The sequence below is a fragment of the Mirounga angustirostris genome, unplaced genomic scaffold (genome assembly GCF_029215605.1).
Source record: "Mirounga angustirostris isolate CCGP_5_RB_7025 unplaced genomic scaffold, mMirAng1.0.hap1 SCAF_3, whole genome shotgun sequence".
Taxonomy (NCBI): domain Eukaryota; kingdom Metazoa; phylum Chordata; class Mammalia; order Carnivora; family Phocidae; genus Mirounga; species Mirounga angustirostris.
This window is the reverse complement of record NW_026991711.1, coordinates 182,160,837-182,179,927: the sequence shown is the minus strand read 5'-3', so window position 1 is coordinate 182,179,927 and position 19,091 is coordinate 182,160,837. Positions and strand designations below refer to the sequence as shown.

Genomic DNA, 19,091 nt, shown 5'->3' with positions numbered 1-19,091 from the left:
ATAGCTATAGCAATAGATATGGGAAATACCACTGTGTCACTCTGGGTGTTTGAAGCCAAGAGAAAGGTCATAAAAAAATGTAGTTTAACAAAAGCACTGTGAAAGGCAAGGTGAGCCCCCAACTCAAGAGCCCCTCTTGGACTATCAAGTCCAAGGATATGTGTATACCTCAAAACTGTGATCCAGATGCCAGGAAGTTTTGGAGACTGCTACCACAACTGCTTCTGAAACCTCAAAGCTGGTGATTGGCTCTGGATCCTTGAGTCTGGCCTCTCTGCCTACTTCTACACATTCACATTCCCACCATCTTGCTTTCCAGTCAAGCAAGATGGCCAGCAATGTTACCACTGCCTCCAAATCCCACACCAGTGCTTCTAACTGCATGCCTTGCATCATCTCCAGGATTGTGAACTCAAGGGAGTTCTAAAAATGTAGGTTTTAGGGGTGCCTGGTGGCTCAGTTGATTAGGCATCTACCTTCAGCTCAGGTCATGATCTCTGGGTCCTGCAGGGTCCTAGGATAGAGTCCTGCAGTGGGCTCCCCGCTCAGCAGGGAGTCTGCTTGTCCCTCTCCCTCTGCCCCTCCCCACCCACCGCTCATGTATATACTCTCTCTCTCAAATAAAAAAATCAAATCTTTTTTTAAAATGTATGTTTTAGGGCACCTGAGTGGCTCAGTCGTTAAAACATATGTTTTAGCTTTTCAACCTCAGTCTAGCAGAGAAGTATAATGGATGATGAGAGAAGTCTAGTATCTATGGCCCCAGTCCTCTGACCCTGAATTTAATCAGTATGACACATAGCAATGATGTAGGATTGGGAGACTGGTAAAAGGATTTCTTATCCTAGTAGGTGTCTGCCCTTCGTTGAACTACTTAACCTGTCTGAACCTCAGTGTTCCCATCTGTAAAAATGGGAATAATCACACCTGATTCAGAGGGTTTTTAAAGAACTCATCACAGCTTTCACAAAGTTCCTGGTAAGATACCTGGCACATTGTAGGTACTCAGTGATTGATAACAGTTATCAATGGAGAAAGAACATGTAAACAAAAACTACAAGATGCAGGGAGTATTATTTGATCTAGCAGAAGGGACAGATAACAGATTGTGAGGGGAGAAAAAGACCTCCTTAAGAAGGTGGTTTCTGATGTGAATCTTGAAATATGAGCAGAGCCAGGCCAAAAAATGGGGGAAAAGGTAATTCTGGATATTCATGTTTCTCTCTGGTCCCACTGCCTCAAAAACCTACCTCTGTGCTTTGGAGCCAAAATATAACTTGAAGACAGAGTTTGGGATAAAGAAGAACAAATAGCTCTATTGCTTTGCTGGGCCAAAGAGTCTACACCCCGCCATGTCCTTCAAAGACTGCAAGCCCCCCAGAGGAAGGGGCTAGAGGTGGGGGGTCATAGGGAAATACAGGATCCAGCCGGTTTTGACAGGAATTATGTATATACGACCAGCCTCCTTTGTCATGTCTGTAAGGTGGTACCAGGTTCTTGAAACAAAAAGCTAAGAAAGGAGAAGAGTTTTGCAGAAGAGAGGAAAGAGGTTACATAGTTTAAAGTCGAGCTTCACTGAAGCATGAGTGCAGCCATTTTGATTTTTGTTCCACTTTATGCTTTTAGGTGGTTTCACCACCCATGACCCTATAGGTAGGACCAGGACTCCAGTGGTTCTATAAATCTAGAACACTTTATCAGAATGGTATTTAATTTAATGTCACTAGCCTCTGACATTTCTCCCTTTTGTCTTCCTTCAACATGATACACTGGAATAGAGATTAAAGTAGCAGTGTATCTGGGTAGCATTCTTAGCTTTGCCACCAAGTAGATTTCACTAATTAGCTGATCTTAGATACAACACTCCGTTTCTGGGGGTCCACTTCCCCTTCTGTAAACAACAACACTAACAAAACAACAACAACAACAATAAAGCAAAACAAACAAACATGACTTAGATAATTTCTGTGACCATTTCCAGCTTTGGCAGTCTCTGAAATGACTCAATCCACTTACACCCAAGCATAGCCCATGGGCTGTTACCAGCGGACTTATCATCCATACATCAGACGCTCTATCCCTGTGCAGAATGGGAATCCAGCAAGAGAATACATATCCAACACCTGAGATAAAACCTATTAAGGAGATTTACATACTAACCAGTAAGTTTAGCCTTCATGATATACTTCAAACTGACCAACATTGGTTGGAGAAATCTTGGAACCACGGAAAGCAGAAAAGGTAGTAAAAACATGGTGCCTTTATGGAATGTTTTACTGAGCTTTAGGAATCAACTTCATGCGCTTTCAAGTAGTTCCCATTTAAGCATTTCCTTTTTTTTTTTAAAGATTTTATTTATTTATTTATTTGAGAGAGAGAGAGAGAGAGAAACAGCATGAGAGGGGATAGGGTCAGAGGGAGAGGCAGGCTCCCCGCTGAGCCGGGAGCCCGATGTGGGACTCGATCCCAGGACTCCGGGACCATGACCTGAGCCGAAGGCAGTTGCTTAACCAACTGAGCCACCCAGGCGCCCCTAAGCATTTCTTTAACAGAAGAACAGGATATGTGGCAGGTATTAGAAAGGCCTCTTGTTAATGTGAGCTTGGAGCTTTGTGCACATGATAATGCCAGTTGCACCCTTGAAAAATACACAAAAAGTACTTTGATCATATTAGGATTTTTTAGACTAGCTTCATAATAACTCTCCTATTGCTTTTAACGTTTCTATAAGAACAGCGATTTTACTTCTTTTTGTCCCTCTAGCAAATAAACAAATAAGGAGAAAGGAGACAATATTCATTATTATCTTAGAATAGCAACACAGTTTAAAGCCTACACATGAGAAATTGCTACAAGGTAAAGTTACAAAAAATCCTACTCTAGTCTCATATTAATGAATTCTTTTTTTTTTCAGTATTAATAAATTCTAATGATCATTCTGGAAAAAACAAAAGCCCACTAGCTTCCATTTGAATAGACTAGTCTATTGAAAAACACTAGTCAATCTGCCATTTTTGTTTTGGGCTTCAGAAATGCATGTACAGTTTTTATTGCTTTCCTTTCCCTGCCTTCTCCCTTTTAAAAAGGGAGCTCTGTGCAATGCTATTATATTTCTATTTCACTTCTTTTTACAGCAGCAAGAGCAGAGGTGAACAGAGCATATGCACAGGAAATGGTTAGCGCAGATGCTTTGCGCTCACACCAAAACCACAGGCCTGAGAAAGGGCTGGGACTACAAAGATAGATTTTTCTCAAAAGAAAAATGTCCTGGAAAAAAAAAAGTTTCTTTTTATCAATTAGATGTGCCAAAAACATTTTCCTCCAACTATCTTCTTCCCACTTATTCACGTTATGGAATTAATGCTTTGAAAAACTATATGAATAGATTTGAGTATTAATATGCTTCTTTTGAGGTTGCCTATTAGGAAAAAAAACACACTTTCTATCTCTTTTGGAAAATAAACAATCACTTGGTATTTGTTAAGTATGTATCTGGTGTACCATTCTCCTCGCTTGATGAAGGAAGTGGTCAGTAATGCCATGACTTCTGATTACTGTTAGCAAAGGGCAGTAGTAAAAACAACAAATATATGAGACATACATATTTTACAAAGAGCTCTCCCTAATGGCTTTTTTTATTACATATTTGCAATAATGAAAATTTAAGTTTTTATGTATTAAAATATTATTTTTTTTCTTCTTTAATACTTGGGATTCCTGTATTAAGAGGGTATCACCGTATCAAGGAAAAAATTACCAGTAAAACGTAAGCAAACTAATAAAACCCAAAACCATTTCCTTGAAGAGACTAATACAATAGATCATCTCCCTTAAGAACCCAATTAAGAAAAAAAAAAAAAAAAGAAAAGAAAAGGAAGAAGTAAAAAAAATCCCAGATTAAGAACAAGAAAAACCTTTAGATAAAAAAGAACAAATTAAATGTTAGTAAGAAGAAACAAAACCTGTGGGACCACTGGGTCTTTTTTTTTTTTTTTTTAAAGAATTTATTTATTTATTTCTCAGAGAGAGAGAGACAGAACACAAGCAGGGGGAGAGGCAGGCAGAGGGAGAAGCAGGCTCCCTTCTGAGCAAGGAGCCCGATGCGGGACTCGATCCCAGGACCCTGGGATCATGACCTGAGCCGAAGGCAGCCACTTAACCAACTGAGCCACCCAGGCGTCCCAGCCACTGGGTCTTTTTAACCAAAGCCACTACCAAATGGGGGAGGGGAAGGGTTTTAAGTTAAAGGCTTAAGAGACATGACAACCAAAACAATGCGTCTTCAAGGATTCAATTCTGGATTGATGAATCAGCTATCAATAAAAGGTATTTGGGAAACAGAGAAATTTGAATGAACTGGGTGATAAAAGTTATTAAAAGAGTTTTGTTAATTAAGTTCAGTGTATTAAATGATACTGCAGTTATGCAAAAGAATGCCCTTACTTCTTAGAGATAAATGCTGAATTATTTAGAGTTGAAGGGTCATGACTTGTCTAATTTAAAATGGTTAAATATAGCTAGGTGTTATATGGGCGTTCACTGTATCCTTTTTGGTACTTTTAAGGCATGTTTAAAATCTTTTTATAATAAAATTAAAAAGAACACATACTAGGGGAAAGTAAATAAATCGATGCTAAACGCAATTCTAAGGCAAATGTTTCTAAAACTTGGGAAAAATGGGTGATATTCTCAGTAAAATATAAATTATGAAGAATTAAAAGAAGATGTGTAAATCTTGAGTAGGCCGATTACGATAGAAGGGATTTGAAAGTGATTATAGATCTCCCATTAAAAAATGCTCCAGGACCAGATGTTTCCACAGCTGGATTCTATTTCAACCTTTGGAGAACAAATGATCCCAATGTTATTTAAATTATTAAAGGTCATGAAAAGGGACAAAAATTGCACCAATCCACTTTAGGAAGCTAGCAAATATTCCCGGCAACATGTAATAAAGTTCATTCCAAAAAAAAAAAAGTGGCCAATTTCATTCATGCATAGAGATACAAAACTCTCAGTGAAATGTTAGAAAACAGATTTATTTTTATGTTACTCTCTTTAAAAAAATAAAAGAAATAATTATAATTTTATTATATGTCAAGGTGCATTTTTGTGAGAATAGAGGGTATCTGAAGTTATCAATACCTCCGGGAAGAGGAGGAGAAAATCGAAATGCCTAGAAGAGTAAAGTAAGTACAGGGTTTAATTATGCATGCAAGAAATTGAGAAGTTCCCATTCTATATTTACTAATCATTTCGTCTTCCTCATATCAAGCCAAAATCTGCCCCTGAATAATATTTACAGATGGAGAAATAAAGATCCCAGGACATTAATTCCCTAAGGCTAGACTACAAATTAAAGACAAAGTAGGAAGGAGATTCCAGAGGCTGGTTTCCGGTTGAAACTGATCTTTTCTTTCAACTGTGTGCCTCTCTTTGACTTCTCCCCCCGCCCCGCACCCCCCCCCCCAAGGATTCCAATGGATTAACGGTGCTAGAATGCCCTACTGCATGTGGATTATGGGCAAAATACACAGCCGGGCGGAGACCTTCACATTCACATTCAAATCATTACCTTCAGTGTAATTTTCTCCCAAAGAGTGCTCTGTCTTAGAAACACAGTAACAAATCCATATCAAATTTAATACTGTTGCCCATAAACAACATGGGAGCACTCAGCTTTGTCAAATGGCTCTGGCAAGGACTAATGTATCCCCACATATATTACATCATTCAAATCATATTTTTCTTGTTGCTTTATAATATTCCCTTGGCAAGGTGAAAAAAAAATATACCTTATGAAATAGTATCCAACCAAAAAGCCACTCTATGTGAATTTAGTTGTTTCATTTTTTTCTTAATATTAAAGAAGAAAGAAATGTTTACAGCAAAGTATCTTTCTTATATTTTGGTTTTACAATTCTGACACTTCATTTACTTATTGCTGAATAAGACAAGTTGTATCCTTTTTAATAGCCAAATGCAATTATTTTAATTTACCCACCCCAATTATAGTAACTACATTGTCAGGGCAAGTCACCTGCTTCTTTGGGCTTCTTTTCTTATTACAAAAAGGTAGGATATATATACTTTTCCCCCAATAGGGAATCATGAAGGAAGGCTTGATACCATATCAGAAAATAATTTTAACTGAACTGAATTTGTATTCTTATACCTTTGTCCTTTTAAATAGCAAAATACGCCTCCTTCTAATTTCCATGTTATTAAATTCTCTCTCAACTCTCTCTCTCTGGACAGTGGGGACAATATTACCTGCACATATCTGCCTTTTAGGATGAATGATTTGAGAATCAAAAGATATTATGAGTGTACTTTGTAAATAGTGTGAATTAGACAAACTTGAAATAGTCAAGCCTCCAGACATGCTGATGTCCAGGCTGATCCCCAGGATACACTGGACTTGGTATCACTTAGGAGAAGAGGCTTAATGCCATGGAATTAGTGCAAGGGATATTTGCTTCTGCAATCAGTTAGTATTAGACTTGAACTGACATCCAGGTCTTCAGACTCCTAAACTAATCACTAAATTTTCACACCATTACACCACTAGGTATTTTGGAAAAGACAGTACAGTTTTCACGTTTATACTTATTTGGTTATGAAAATTTTCCTTTCTTCACACATAATACCGGTGTAATCAACCTTGGGTGATTATTTTGTAATAAGAAAAGAAGCCCAAAGAAGCAGGTGACTTGCCCTGACAATGTAGTTACTATCATTGGGGTGGGTAAATTAAAATAATTGCATTTGGCTATTAAAAAGGATACAACTTGTCTTATTCAGTAATAGAGAGGATGACAGGTGAGAGCTATGGACAACTTCATTTTAAATAATCAAGCGAAGGAAGGCAGGAAGGAAGGAAGGAAGGGAGGGAGGAAGAAAAAAAGAAGGGAGGGAGGGGGAAGGAAAGAAGGGAGGGAGGAAGAAGAAGAAAATTCCATGTTATTTTGGCCATTTTTTTTAATATTAGAGACATAAGAATATAAAACATAAAATGTGAACACAGGTCCTAGCTGATAGAGTCCATCTCCAAAATCTTACCCCCCGCCCACTAATGTTTTGTAAGTCAGTTTCTCTATTTCATATTAAGCTGCGTGGAGGTACAGACTAGGCATTATGGTTCTAGGCTCTAGGCTCCCATGGTTTGGGGTGAGAGCCTGTCCATAGTTAATATTCCATAAATGTCTGTTGAGCAGGTTTATTTCTTTCTGATTGAATGGCTTGATCCATGTCAACCCAAATAAAGAGAAGAATGAGAACTTGATAATACTTGATTGTAGACTACACATTCTAAATACTAGAAAATATAGAATGTAAAAGCTTAAATTTGAGGTCATGGAACAAAATTTGCTGCCACTGATTCCTAAAATGCCTCTTCTGTGAACTTTGGGAGCTTCTTTAGTGATCCATCTGGAATTATAGACAATGAGGCATAAGATCAGTAGGCTGAACAACCCCATTTTACAGTATCTTAAAATGCAGGGGTACCTGGGTGGCTCAGTCAGTTAAGCATCCAACTCTTGACTTCAGCTCAGGTCATGATTTCAGTGTTCTGGAATCAAGACTCATGTCAAGCTGCAGGCTCAGCGGGGAGTCTGCTTGAGGATTCTTTCTCTCTCTCTCTCTCTCTCCTTCTGCCCCTCCCCCACTCACTCTCTCTCTCCTTCTCTCTCTCTCTCAAATTAATAAATCTTAAAAAAATTTAAGAAAACAATATATTAAAACACAGATGAAATAATATATTGTGAAACTGTATTCCAAGCTGCAGTACACTATGTTATTATTGGATGTTACTATTGGACATTATTACATGATAATGGTGAATATTATAATATAAAGATTATATTGTTATTATTGTTCATGAAATTCCAGAGTCGTTGATTTGGGTGAAGACACTGTCTTCAGAGGGCGCCTGGGTGGCTCAGTTGGTTAAGCGACTGCCTTCGGCTCAGGTCATGATCCTGGAGTCCCGGGATTGAGTCCCACATCGGGCTCCCTGCTCGGCGGGGAGTCTGCTTCTCCCTCTAACCCTACCCCCTCTTGTGCTCTCTCTCTCACTCTCTCTCTCTCTCAAAGAAATAAATAAAATCTTAAAAAAAAAAAAAAGACACTGTCTTCAGAATGTCTGGATGTCCACAGTCTTGCCTGTACAATGGCATTCTGCTCACAGCAGAGGTTCTTATGAGAATTGAATGTATTCATGTATGATTAAATGTATTAAATAAACGTATCAAATTGTTATGTGAAAGATTTAAAAATTCCTAACTGTTCTACAACTCTAGTAACAAAAGTATTCCCTGAAGTCTCCGTGCTAGGTACTTTTTAAGAAAGTTGAACTGACTTCCATAAGCCTTGCCACACAGGTACCCACTGTTATCCCTACTTTTCAAATAGGGAAACTGGGGTTTAGAGAGTTTCATAACTTGCTGGAGGAAGAAGTAAAACTGGAATTTGAATCCAGGCAGTTGGAGTCCATAGCATGTTCTTGTAACCACTATTCTCAATTCTAGACACCACTGAAGATTCACTTGTTTCGTTAACTAACTGTTCTCTGAGAAATGGGAATCACGATGGGTATGTTTCTGTATTGGTATCTCTTAAAATGAAAGGGTGCAGATACAGAAGGCAGAATGCAGCCAAGTGAGGTGACTGAAACAAAGTGGGGGTGGAGAAGATGAAGTCCAAGCAGAAATATGAGCCAAGAAACCTAACAGACTTCACGGCATTTTTTTTAGTTTTGAATTTTATTGAATCTGTAGCTATGACCGTTTTCTCACTCTTAATTTCTTTATAACATATCATTGTTTGTTTGTAAATAGGTTATTGTATGTGTGATACAAAATTCAATAAGCACACAGGCTGTAAGTATAGTACAGGGTGTATGCTATGTTCTAATAATTGTACACACTTCTGTCTCCCAGCCATCAAGTTCCCTTTCCCAGAAGTTACAACTGTAATCTGTTGCTTGTGCAACCTCCACCACAATTAATTTTGGAACATTTTCATCACCTCCAAAATAAACCTTGTACCCATTAGCCATCACTCCTCATTTTTTTCCAAGCCACTGTAGCCCTAGGCAACCACAAATCTACTTTTCTGTTTCTCGATTTGCCTATTCTGGATGTTTCATAAAAAAGGTATCTTAAATATGTGGTCTTCTGTGGCTAGCTTCTTTCCCTCAGCAAAATGTTTTCAAGGTTCATCCAGGCTGTCCCTCATAACAATACTTCATTTTTTTAATGTCAAAAAATATCCCATTGTATGGGCACACCACATTTTGTTTATCCATTCATCAGTTGATGGATATTTGGATTGTCCCTACTTTTTAGCTGTCAGGAAGAATGCTGCCGTGAACATTGTTGTACAACTCTTTTCGTGAATAGGTATTTTCATTTCTCTGGGAGTGGAATCGCTGGGTCATGTGGCTACCCCATGTTTAACATTTTGAGGAACTGCCAAACTGTTTTCCAAAGCAGCTGCCTATTTTACATTCCTACCACCGATGTACCAGGGTTCCAATTTCTCCACATCTCCCAACACCTTTTTTCCCCCTGTTTTTCATTATGACCATCTTCGTGGGTGTGGCATCTCACTGTGACTTTGATTTCCATTTCCCCAGTGACTAATGATGTTGAGCACTGGCCATTTGCATATTTACTTTGCAGAAATGTATGTTCACATCCTTTGCCCATCCTCCCATTAGGCGATTTGTCTTCTCCTTGTTGTGTTACATTGATTCTTTGTTTTTTTAAAGACCTTGTTTTTTAGAGCAGTTTTAAATCCATGGCAAAATAAAGGAGATACAGAGATTTCCCCCTGCTCCCCACCCCCTTATCCATAGCCTTCCCCGTTATCAACTTTCCCCACCAGAGAAGTACACTTTTACAGCTGGTAAACCTACATTGACACATCAAAATCACCTCAAATCTATAATTTACATTAGGGTCTTCATAGATTTGCCTTTACAAAACATCTTAGCCAAATCTCTCCAGGGAACCCAGAGATAGGTGACCAGCAGAGAGTCAGAGTTCCAAATGAGCAGACCTAAAATCCTGTTTCTGCAGCAAAGAATGTGTGTGTCCCTGCTGTGGCCAAGGGGAGACATTCAGCTCTCTGTTTTAGCATAACTAAAACCTAGGTGACTGTCAAGGGCTGAGGAATGTCCCAGTGAGCACTGTTATGGAAATATCCTGAGTTTAAAGGCCACTTACAGCTACCTTCCTTCTAGTGTGACCCATGGAATGGACATCACACAGGGTATGGATAGAGCAAATAGACACTTGTTCCTTAACTTTATCAAATCTCATACCCATGCTCCGGGTGACACCCTGAAGCTGGAGAAAGTAAAATTCGTAGTAATGAAACACAAGTGATTTTCTGTTGCTTGATATGGTTGTGGTTGGAGAATGGGTCGTGTGGGTTACTCAGTGTTTTGGATCAGTTCAGCGAGTTGCTATACTTAGGACACATTCTGGGGTATTTTTGATTACTATGGCCTTCCTTTCCAGCATACCTTTCTCTCCTCCTTTTTGTCTTCCCAGGCCTCAAGCACTCTGAGCTCTGGGACGGCACCAGCCCATCTAGGGCCTCAGGAAAGTCATCCCAAAGCCAGTATTTACTGAGTGTCTACTATGTGCCAGGCAATGCTCAGAAATCAGGGACAAAGACTAGACATCTCTACTTGGAAAGTTCAAGTTTATTTAAAAATGTCTTATCTCTCTAGAGAGAAGGTGCATTTAAGGGGATCAACAGAGAGCACCCTTGTCAGAGGAGGGCATGGTTTAAGGATTTATTCATTTGTCACCACAGAGGTAACCACCTACTTTGCTTACTCTCAAAGGTGACCCTGTTCCCATATTGCCTAGCAATGTGAAAGCAAATCATGTAAGACCAGTACTTTCTTATGAAGGATACTGTAGAACCAACAGATATTTCAGATGGCTCTTCCCAAATCTGACAAAGCCTCTGCCCATCTTAATTCTAGAATGTGCTGAAATGATGTCCAATCAGTACCTCTGATTACCTGAATCCCAGATAGCAGAGAGCCGACTCAAGCACATTTATCAGCTGCTCAAGATTTTATACACAAGTGCAACCCTGTGTTAAAACTGTATATTGGCTTTGGAAAAAATGTCAGGGTCATGGGTCTATAAAAAGCAGTTAAGAAAAACCTAGAATACTTAGGAGTGGTTGTCCTGGATCTCTCCAGACTAGTATCCTAGGGGCCCAAACTGCTCTTCTCCACAGCCAGCCCCACACTGAGTTAAAGAACCACCCTGGGTGTGACTCAGGAGAATTCTTAGTAGCTTTAATCAGCTGGCTGGAGACAATGTGCAGACCAGAGGGATGTGTGTTAAGAGCAGGAGCAGAAAAACAACACAAGTGTAAGTCCTCCCCATAACTGACACCCGCCCACACACACACCTGGTAAACCCACAAGTCAGTTCTAGCCCCCTCACTCTATCAAATACACCCCTCAAAGCCTCTTACGCCACTTCACCCTGGTTTATTATTCTTTAGCTTTTATTAAATGAAATGTCCTTGTTCACGTATTTGAATTCGTTTGTTTAACTTGGTAATTTGCTACCTCCCACCCCTAACCCAAAAACCGTACCAGCCCTACACAGCCTTAAAGCAGGCCTGGTAAGTTCCCCTCCTTATCCCGGGTTTCCAAAACAATGTGAATTGGTACATGGTGGGCGCTTAATGAATGAATACCGGTTGAAGTTTATGACTTCCAAGGCCCTGAAGAAGGACTTTGGGCAAAGAAGACTTCTAAAGGCTGGCTCTGGCGATGCAGGAGACATCCCAGCCACCAGACCCCTAATTAGCCTCTGACCCCTTCCCGAGGATGGAAAGACCCACTAAGCTGCGCCCGCGCCCATTCGCCAGCCTGGAAGGTAAGGGGCTAAAAGGGCCAGAGCGGCCAGAGCGCCAGCCCCGCGGAGAGCCTCTAAATGGGGGCGAGAGGCGTGGGCAGGCCCCGCCTGGAGCCCCGCGGCGGCCGCCCCGAGCCCTCCCCCCGCGGCCTGCCGGTCCCCGGGGCGACGGGGACAGCCCCGGCCGGCCAGCTGGAGCCGCCCCACGCGCGCCCCGCGGCCCCCGCTGCAGAGACGCCGCCGCTCGCCGAGTTGGCTGCGCGCGCCCGGGGAGCGCAGAGTTTGCAAAGTCGTCGCGAAGCTTCGGTGGAGGAAAGGGGGTGGGGGAGTGCGGGTGCGAGAGAGAAAAACCCGCCTCTTGCGAGTAGAGCGAGGAAGGGGGGGAGAGGCTCCGAGTTCCGCTTCCTGAACGGCGGGTGGGTAGAGAAGGTTGGCGCGGGGCAGGCCGGCGGGACGCGCGCTCCGGGCCCCCGCGCGAGCGGCGCGGCGGGCGATGGCGGGCGAGCGGACCCGCAGGTTCACCCGGAGCCTGCTGAGACCCGGGCAGGCGGCCGAGCTCCGGCACAGCGCCGCGTCCGCCGCCGCGGTGGCCGTCAGCAGCCGGCAGCAGCAGCGGGTGAGTGTGGCGCGTCCTCCGCTCCTTCCCGCGCGCCCGGGGCGCCACGGGGCCCCGAGCCTGGCCTCCCTGAGCGCCCAGTGCGTCCCTTCCCGCGTCCCCTCCGCGAGGCAGCGCCACCGACGCTTCCTGGCCAGGGGCGCGCGCGGGGGGACCGGGGACACTCAGAAATGCGGAGCGTGGGAGACGACGTGTGTGGGTTTGGGGGCTGGGGAGGGGGCGGGAATGCCGCGCGAGTCACATCGGCGCTAGGTCGAGGGGTGCCAGTGACCTGGGGGGTAGGGGGGCCTACGGGAAGGAACCCCGCTGTCCTCAGGTCTGCGCGTGTCCCTCACCCCTGGCGACTGGTGCGCAGCGAGGAAGGGATGTGACCCTGAGGTCCTCGCTCCGGCTGAAGCTGGGAGCCCCGCGTTAACGCTATCGCAGAAACAACTGTCCTTCGCACCACCCTCCGTCCACGCGGTAAAAAGCCACAAACCACTTTACACGCCTCCAGAAAGGGCCCGGGGAACCGGCTGGAGGAGACGTGGGTCATTAAGTATCCAGTGGTTTACAGTATTTTTCTAAGATGTTCACGGGGTTCTCCCGCCAAGATCGCTTTACTGGTTACTTCCTCGTTGAAACGCCAAGTTCTGGGTGATTTCCGCGGGAAATCCCTGGGGCAACAGCCAGCCATTCCGTCCGATGCCCAAATCCTATCCGTGTGTCTCCAGATGCTCATAAGTTCCAGTAGGTGTCACACTGCAGGGTGGAAGTGTCAGGAGAGAGGAAAAAAAAAAAAAAAATCAACTCTGGAGGGAATGGGGAGCGAGTGGGCAGAATGCTACAGTCAGACGTGGGCTCAACAGCCACACTCTTGGCCTGCCTCTGCTGGACCGGAATCGCACGCTGTGGGTTTCATTTTCCTTATTGCCAGGAAATATCATTAGGAATTAAACGGCTTCTTTTAAGAGTGTCAAAGAAAGTGCTACTCTTGCCAGTCACCCACGAAGAGGGAGCCAAGAGCTGCCCGGAGCCAGTTCCCACAGCCAGGACTTTTCTCTAAAGCCAGAGGTCGGAAAGTTGAACAGAACGGAAGCTAATTGCCTGGCAGAGGGGAGAGGCATCAGATGTCCAAAAGGGTGGGGGTGATGGCCAGGGTTGGTGGCCAGGGTGCCTTCTCTTTTCCTTACCACTGGCTGCACTCCGCAGAAATCACTCCAGAGGTGATTTCAACTGTTCGCCAACCCTGTGCCAGGGGCTGCCGGTGGTTCGGATATCAGCATGCACAATTTCAGGGCAGGAAGGATAAACTGTCAGAAAGGACATTTGGGGTGGAGGGGAGGAAGGTTCAATTCGAGTAAAAGTAGACATAATAAGAAAATCTTCAAACATACATAGAAAATAAATTTTACTTTGGAATGATCAGTCCGCTCTGTGGATTTGTCATTCCCTCCCATTTACTTTACAGTAACGTTATTTTGCAGATTTGTTTTATTGAATCTCTGGACCGATCTGGTAGAGAAGTGCAGAGAAATAAGTAGCATGCATTTGGAATGAACAGCTCTAAACGTTGTTTTTGATTTTTGTTTTGTTTTTAAGGGGGTTCTTCTGAGTTTTGTGGTGCTAGAATTTCTATAAAGAATTTGTGTTCTAGATACACGCACGTCATTTACTCCGAATTTATGTCAGGCTTGAGATCCTAGGGTATCTTATCAAAATGAATAAGCTCAGTGTCTTACAAAGAGTCGGGGGAGGAGCCGACTCACTGGCAAAGGTGTCCCTGCCTCCCTCTCCTCACTTCAGCACCTTGGCCAACACTCCTGAATTAGCTTTTGCCAAGACATTTCACTGGATCTTACACATCTAGTCAGGCAGTTTGGGCAGCGATTTTGGCAGCAAGAAGACACGTGCTTTGAATTTCATTCTATCAGGTAACTCTTAAAGGGAAACAGGAAGGTGATGAGTTCTCTGAGTTGGCACCCACACTCAGTAGGATTCTGTGGAGCAGAGCATCCCTTTTGAACCTAAGACCTTCTAATTGGACTATGTGTGGAGACTAATCCTGGCTTACGTGATCCAATCCCTTAAGATCCTTTATGTTTGTTACTTCGAGTCCTCAAATCCTGGTTGTCAAGGGAGAATGTTAATAGGATAGGGGAAGAAGATTATGGGTAGCCCACTGCAATACAGTCAAGTAGAATTGTGTGTGTTGGAGCAAGCTGTCATATATTGAAGAACATTTGAAAGACACTAGAAGGTTCTATTGAGAAAAACTGTCTTGCTGCTAGATTCATACGGTGCCCTTTCTAAAAACCCTGTTTGGGGGACCCAAATTCTCCAGAATGTTACAGAGAGATTGTTGTAGTGTTGGACCTCTGCTCTATCCAATAAGAATAGACAAGGTTGTCAGATTAACAAGGTAATTATGAGTTGCAGACTCTGAGAATGGGATATGTGTATAATATATACATCCTCTTACACACACATACACATAGGACAGGAAGGCTTCAGAATGTGTGTGGCTTATGGAGAACACAGAGCAAAGAGATGCTGAGTGAGAGCAGCTGACTAGGAGGCCAACTTTGAGGGCAGTTGCTGAAGAAAGTAGAGCTATAAGCCAGAGCAAACTTGATTTTAGTTTTAACCCAAGGCACCGTGGCAGGCTCCCATGCAGGCAAAAACCTCACCTGGGCCAACTTTATTTTGCATCCCTCTTAAGAACAATTAGGAAGAGATATCCGCACTCCCACGCTCACTGCAACATTTTCACCATAGCCAGGATACAGAAACATGCCTAAATGTCTGTTGAGGGATGACTGGATAAAGAAAATGTGGTATATATCCCAACCTTAAAAAAGAAAGAAATCCCGCCATTGGAGACACAGATGAACCTAGAGGACATTATGCTCAGTGAAAAGTCAGACACAGAAAGACGAATACTGCATGGACTTACTTTTATGTGGAATCTAAAATAGTAAATTTCATAGAAGGAAAGAGTAGAATGGGGGTTACAGGGGTAGGAGGTAAGGAAGTGGGGGGATGAAGAGATGGTGTCAAAGACTACAAAGTTTCAGTTACACAAGATGAATGATTTCTATCCAATGAAAAGCATAGTTGACAATACTGGATTGAATACTTGAAAGTAGCTAAGAGGATAGATTTTTAGTAAAATCTCAACACACACACAGTTGTAACCATGTAGGGGTGGTGGTTAAGTTATTTAACTTCATCCTGCTGATCTTTTCACAATGTAAACATGTATCAGAACATCAAGTTGTACTCCTTAAATATATACAATTTTTATATGTCACCGCATTTCAATGTTCAATTTAAGAACATTTAATGTTCTTAAAAAGGAAAAAACAGCAATAATAATAATACATAACAGTTATGAACAAAAGTCATATATTTTAAAAAGAGAAATATTTGCTCCTTAGTGATTCTAAAATTTTTTCATGGAAAACAAATGAATCACAACTCATGCTGAGGCCCATCTCAGGATCAAATAGAGTTTAAGTAATTTCCAGACACCCCATTCATGGTAGACCCACAAAGCAAGCTTCTTTAGAGCAGAATCTCAGCTGAAAATGATTAGAAACATTTCTTCCATGTCAATGGGAGAGTTTTATTGAGTGTTTTCTTACTTTGGTTGAATATACATGCCATGTTGGCCTCAAAGTTGTAATGCCACTAATTAGAAATTCTTTACAGGAAGCTGTTCTTTTAAAATGTATGAAGTGTATTTGTATTTTTGCGTGAATTAGTTCATTTATATAGCTTTCTATAATTCATTAAACTATAAACCTAGGATTTGTACACTTTTCTGCATACATGTTTGATAGCATTTCAAAAGAAAAATGATGACTTTTCTGCTGACAGCACATTCGGTCTGTCACTTTGAGAGAAATAGAGCTTATTTATGGAACGTGGTGGCATGAGTCAGAGAAATGGAAGACTGAGGAACAAATAATCATCTGGTCAACTTTTGCCTAAAGCCTCTTATGTATTTCCCAGATGGGAACCACTTTATTTACATGCACTCTTGAATGCATTTATGACATTTACTCTGTTGTTACACAAAAATTCCTCTGCAAGTCACTATTGCATTGTAACTAACTTTATTAACTTTTTTTATTATTATTAGCTTCTTTTTTATTTATTTTTATTTATTATTGAAGTACAAATGACATACAATGTTACATTCATTTCAGGTGTGCAACACAGTAATTCTACAATTCTACACATTACTCAGTGCTTACCATGACAAGGGTAGTCACATCTGTCACCATACATTATTACAATATTATTGACTATATTTCCTATAGTACTTTTCATCTCTGTGACTTATTTCCTTTATAACTGGAACTTTGTGCTTCTTACTCCCCTTCATCTATTTCATCCATACAATAACCCAACATCCATACAACAACCCAACAAACACCCCTCTGGCAACCACCAGTTCGCTCTTTGTTTATAAGAGGCTTTTGTCTTTTTGTTTGTACATTTGTTTTGTTCTTTAAATTCCACAAATAAGAAATCATAAGGTATATTTGTCTTTTTCTGGCTTATTTCACTTACCATAACACCTGCTAGATCTATTCCTGTTGTTGCAAATGGTAAGATTTTGTCCTTCCTTTTATGGCTGAGCAATATTCCACTATATATATAGTGGAATGTTATATATATATCTCACATCTTCTTTATCCATTTGTCTGTGGATGGATGCTTGGATTGCTTCCATATCTTGGCTTTTGTAAATAATGCTTCAATATACATCGGGTGCCTATCTCTCTTTGAATTTGTGTTTTCATTTTCTTTGGGTAAATACCCAGTAGTGGAATTACTGGATCATGTGGTATTTCTGCTTATTAACCTCTTTTAAAGAGGAAACGTTCTCCCAGAAGTGATTGTACTTACCCGGTATGGGCGTACGCAGAAAGCATAAAGGGTAAGTGGTTGAGAAAGGGCAGTATTGACTTCAGTAATCACAAAAATTCCATACACTCACTTTCCTTTGACATTTTGTAACTTCTTCTGTCCTCCAATCATACTACTTTTGATAGTTTAGGGAGCTTTGAATAAGAAGCAGAACCTCTGACAGACCAAAGATCTTCAGTTGAGAAGTAATGTCTGTAAACATGTTTACAGGAGCAGAAGGAAGAATTTCCTCTCCTCTGAATTTCATGATATGTAAATGGTTGAGAGTAGGAGGGGCTTCAAACACTTGTGTGGGAGATACTAGAATTTCCAAAAAGTCATATGCTGGGAGTAAGAGTGAGTGATAGATGCAGAAAGTGATAATGAAAAGAGAACACTTGTCTTAATGTCTGCAGCTCGGGCTCAAGCAGGATGCGGCGCGAAGGTCTATCTGTTAGGTACCCACAGCACAGTCTCTTTTGGTTTGGTTTGGTTTGGTTTTTTGTTTGTTTTTTTTAATGATTTTATTTATTTATTTGAGAGAGAGACTGAGAGAGAGAGAGCATGAGAGGGGGGAGGGTCAGGAGGGTCAGAGGGAGAAGCAGACTCCCTGCCGCGCAGGGAGCCTGATGTGGAACTCGATCCCGGGACTCCAGGATCATGACCTGAGCCGAAGGCAGTCGCTTAACCAACTGAGCCACCCAGGCGCCCAGGTTTGGTTTGGTTTTGACAGGGTTCTTCATAACAAGGCTGTTTACACTTTAGCAGAAATCATAATCACACGGCTTATGTTGTTTGTGTTCCTTCATGAGGAACGTCCCTGGCATGGTGAAGAAGTCAACACTTAGTTTACAACATCAAGGTTGAATGTTATTGATTACATCAACTACTACTGTTTTTCCTTGCTTCTCAAGTGCATTGCAAAAGTGACTTTGAAGATAAACAGTAACAACAGGGCATCAGACAGCTTCTAGACAAAAAAAAAAAAAAAAAGAGTGTGGTTCTTGGCTGTCTTCTTCACATCGATTTTCCCTGAAGCTTCACAAAGAGAAAGAGCAGTAATACATGTGTCAGGATAAACCACTTATGGAGAACCCACGAAGTGCCTGGCACGGAGTTCAGTGTGTAATTCTCAGAGCCATCCTATGAGGATGTTATTATTGTTACAAATTACAGAGGAAGCCATTGAGACTCAGAGGGTTAAAGACCTCACCTAAGTTAAAGAACCTCTCTTGCATCCTAAATAGTAACTAGCAGAGCGTTCCCTTCCAGTTCTGTAGTGGTTTCCAGCAGCATCTCTAAAGTGGAAGGCATGAGGAGTTGAGTTTGCTTGATGTTGCACTCTGATTGTGAGCTCTACCTAAGGAAGTGGAACTCTGTCCTTCCCATTGATAATTGAGAATACCTATCATTGCCCACTCCAGCTTTCCTCTGAAGTTAGAAGCCAGAGAAGAAGCTGTTCCAAGTACCCATAATAATGTTAAACCCTCTTACGGCAACCAGAGCTCAATTGTTAAGTCCTTCAAATATAAACTTGCTCAGCCATCGCTATGCTATCTATCTGGCAAAGCCAAAAACATATTGTGAAAGAGGGTGGGGTTATTTCTTCTCCAGTCTACTTCTGACTAGGACAGGCTGCTTCTCCATCTCAATCACTTCACCCCACTCCAACAAGT

At 41.8% G+C, this 19,091-nt stretch overlaps 1 protein-coding gene across 1 annotated transcript in view; it reads left to right on the top strand.

Moving 5' to 3' along the window:
* The first annotated feature begins 12,324 nt into the window (after positions 1-12,324).
* DOCK10 (dedicator of cytokinesis 10) overlaps positions 12,325-19,091 on the top strand; it is a 256,600-nt gene continuing 249,833 nt past the window's right edge. Inside the window, exon 1 of the mRNA XM_064587156.1 lies at positions 12,325-12,516. Within this exon, the coding sequence (XP_064443226.1) occupies positions 12,394-12,516 (123 nt within the window). The 5' untranslated portion in view covers positions 12,325-12,393. The remainder of the gene's footprint in view (positions 12,517-19,091) is intronic.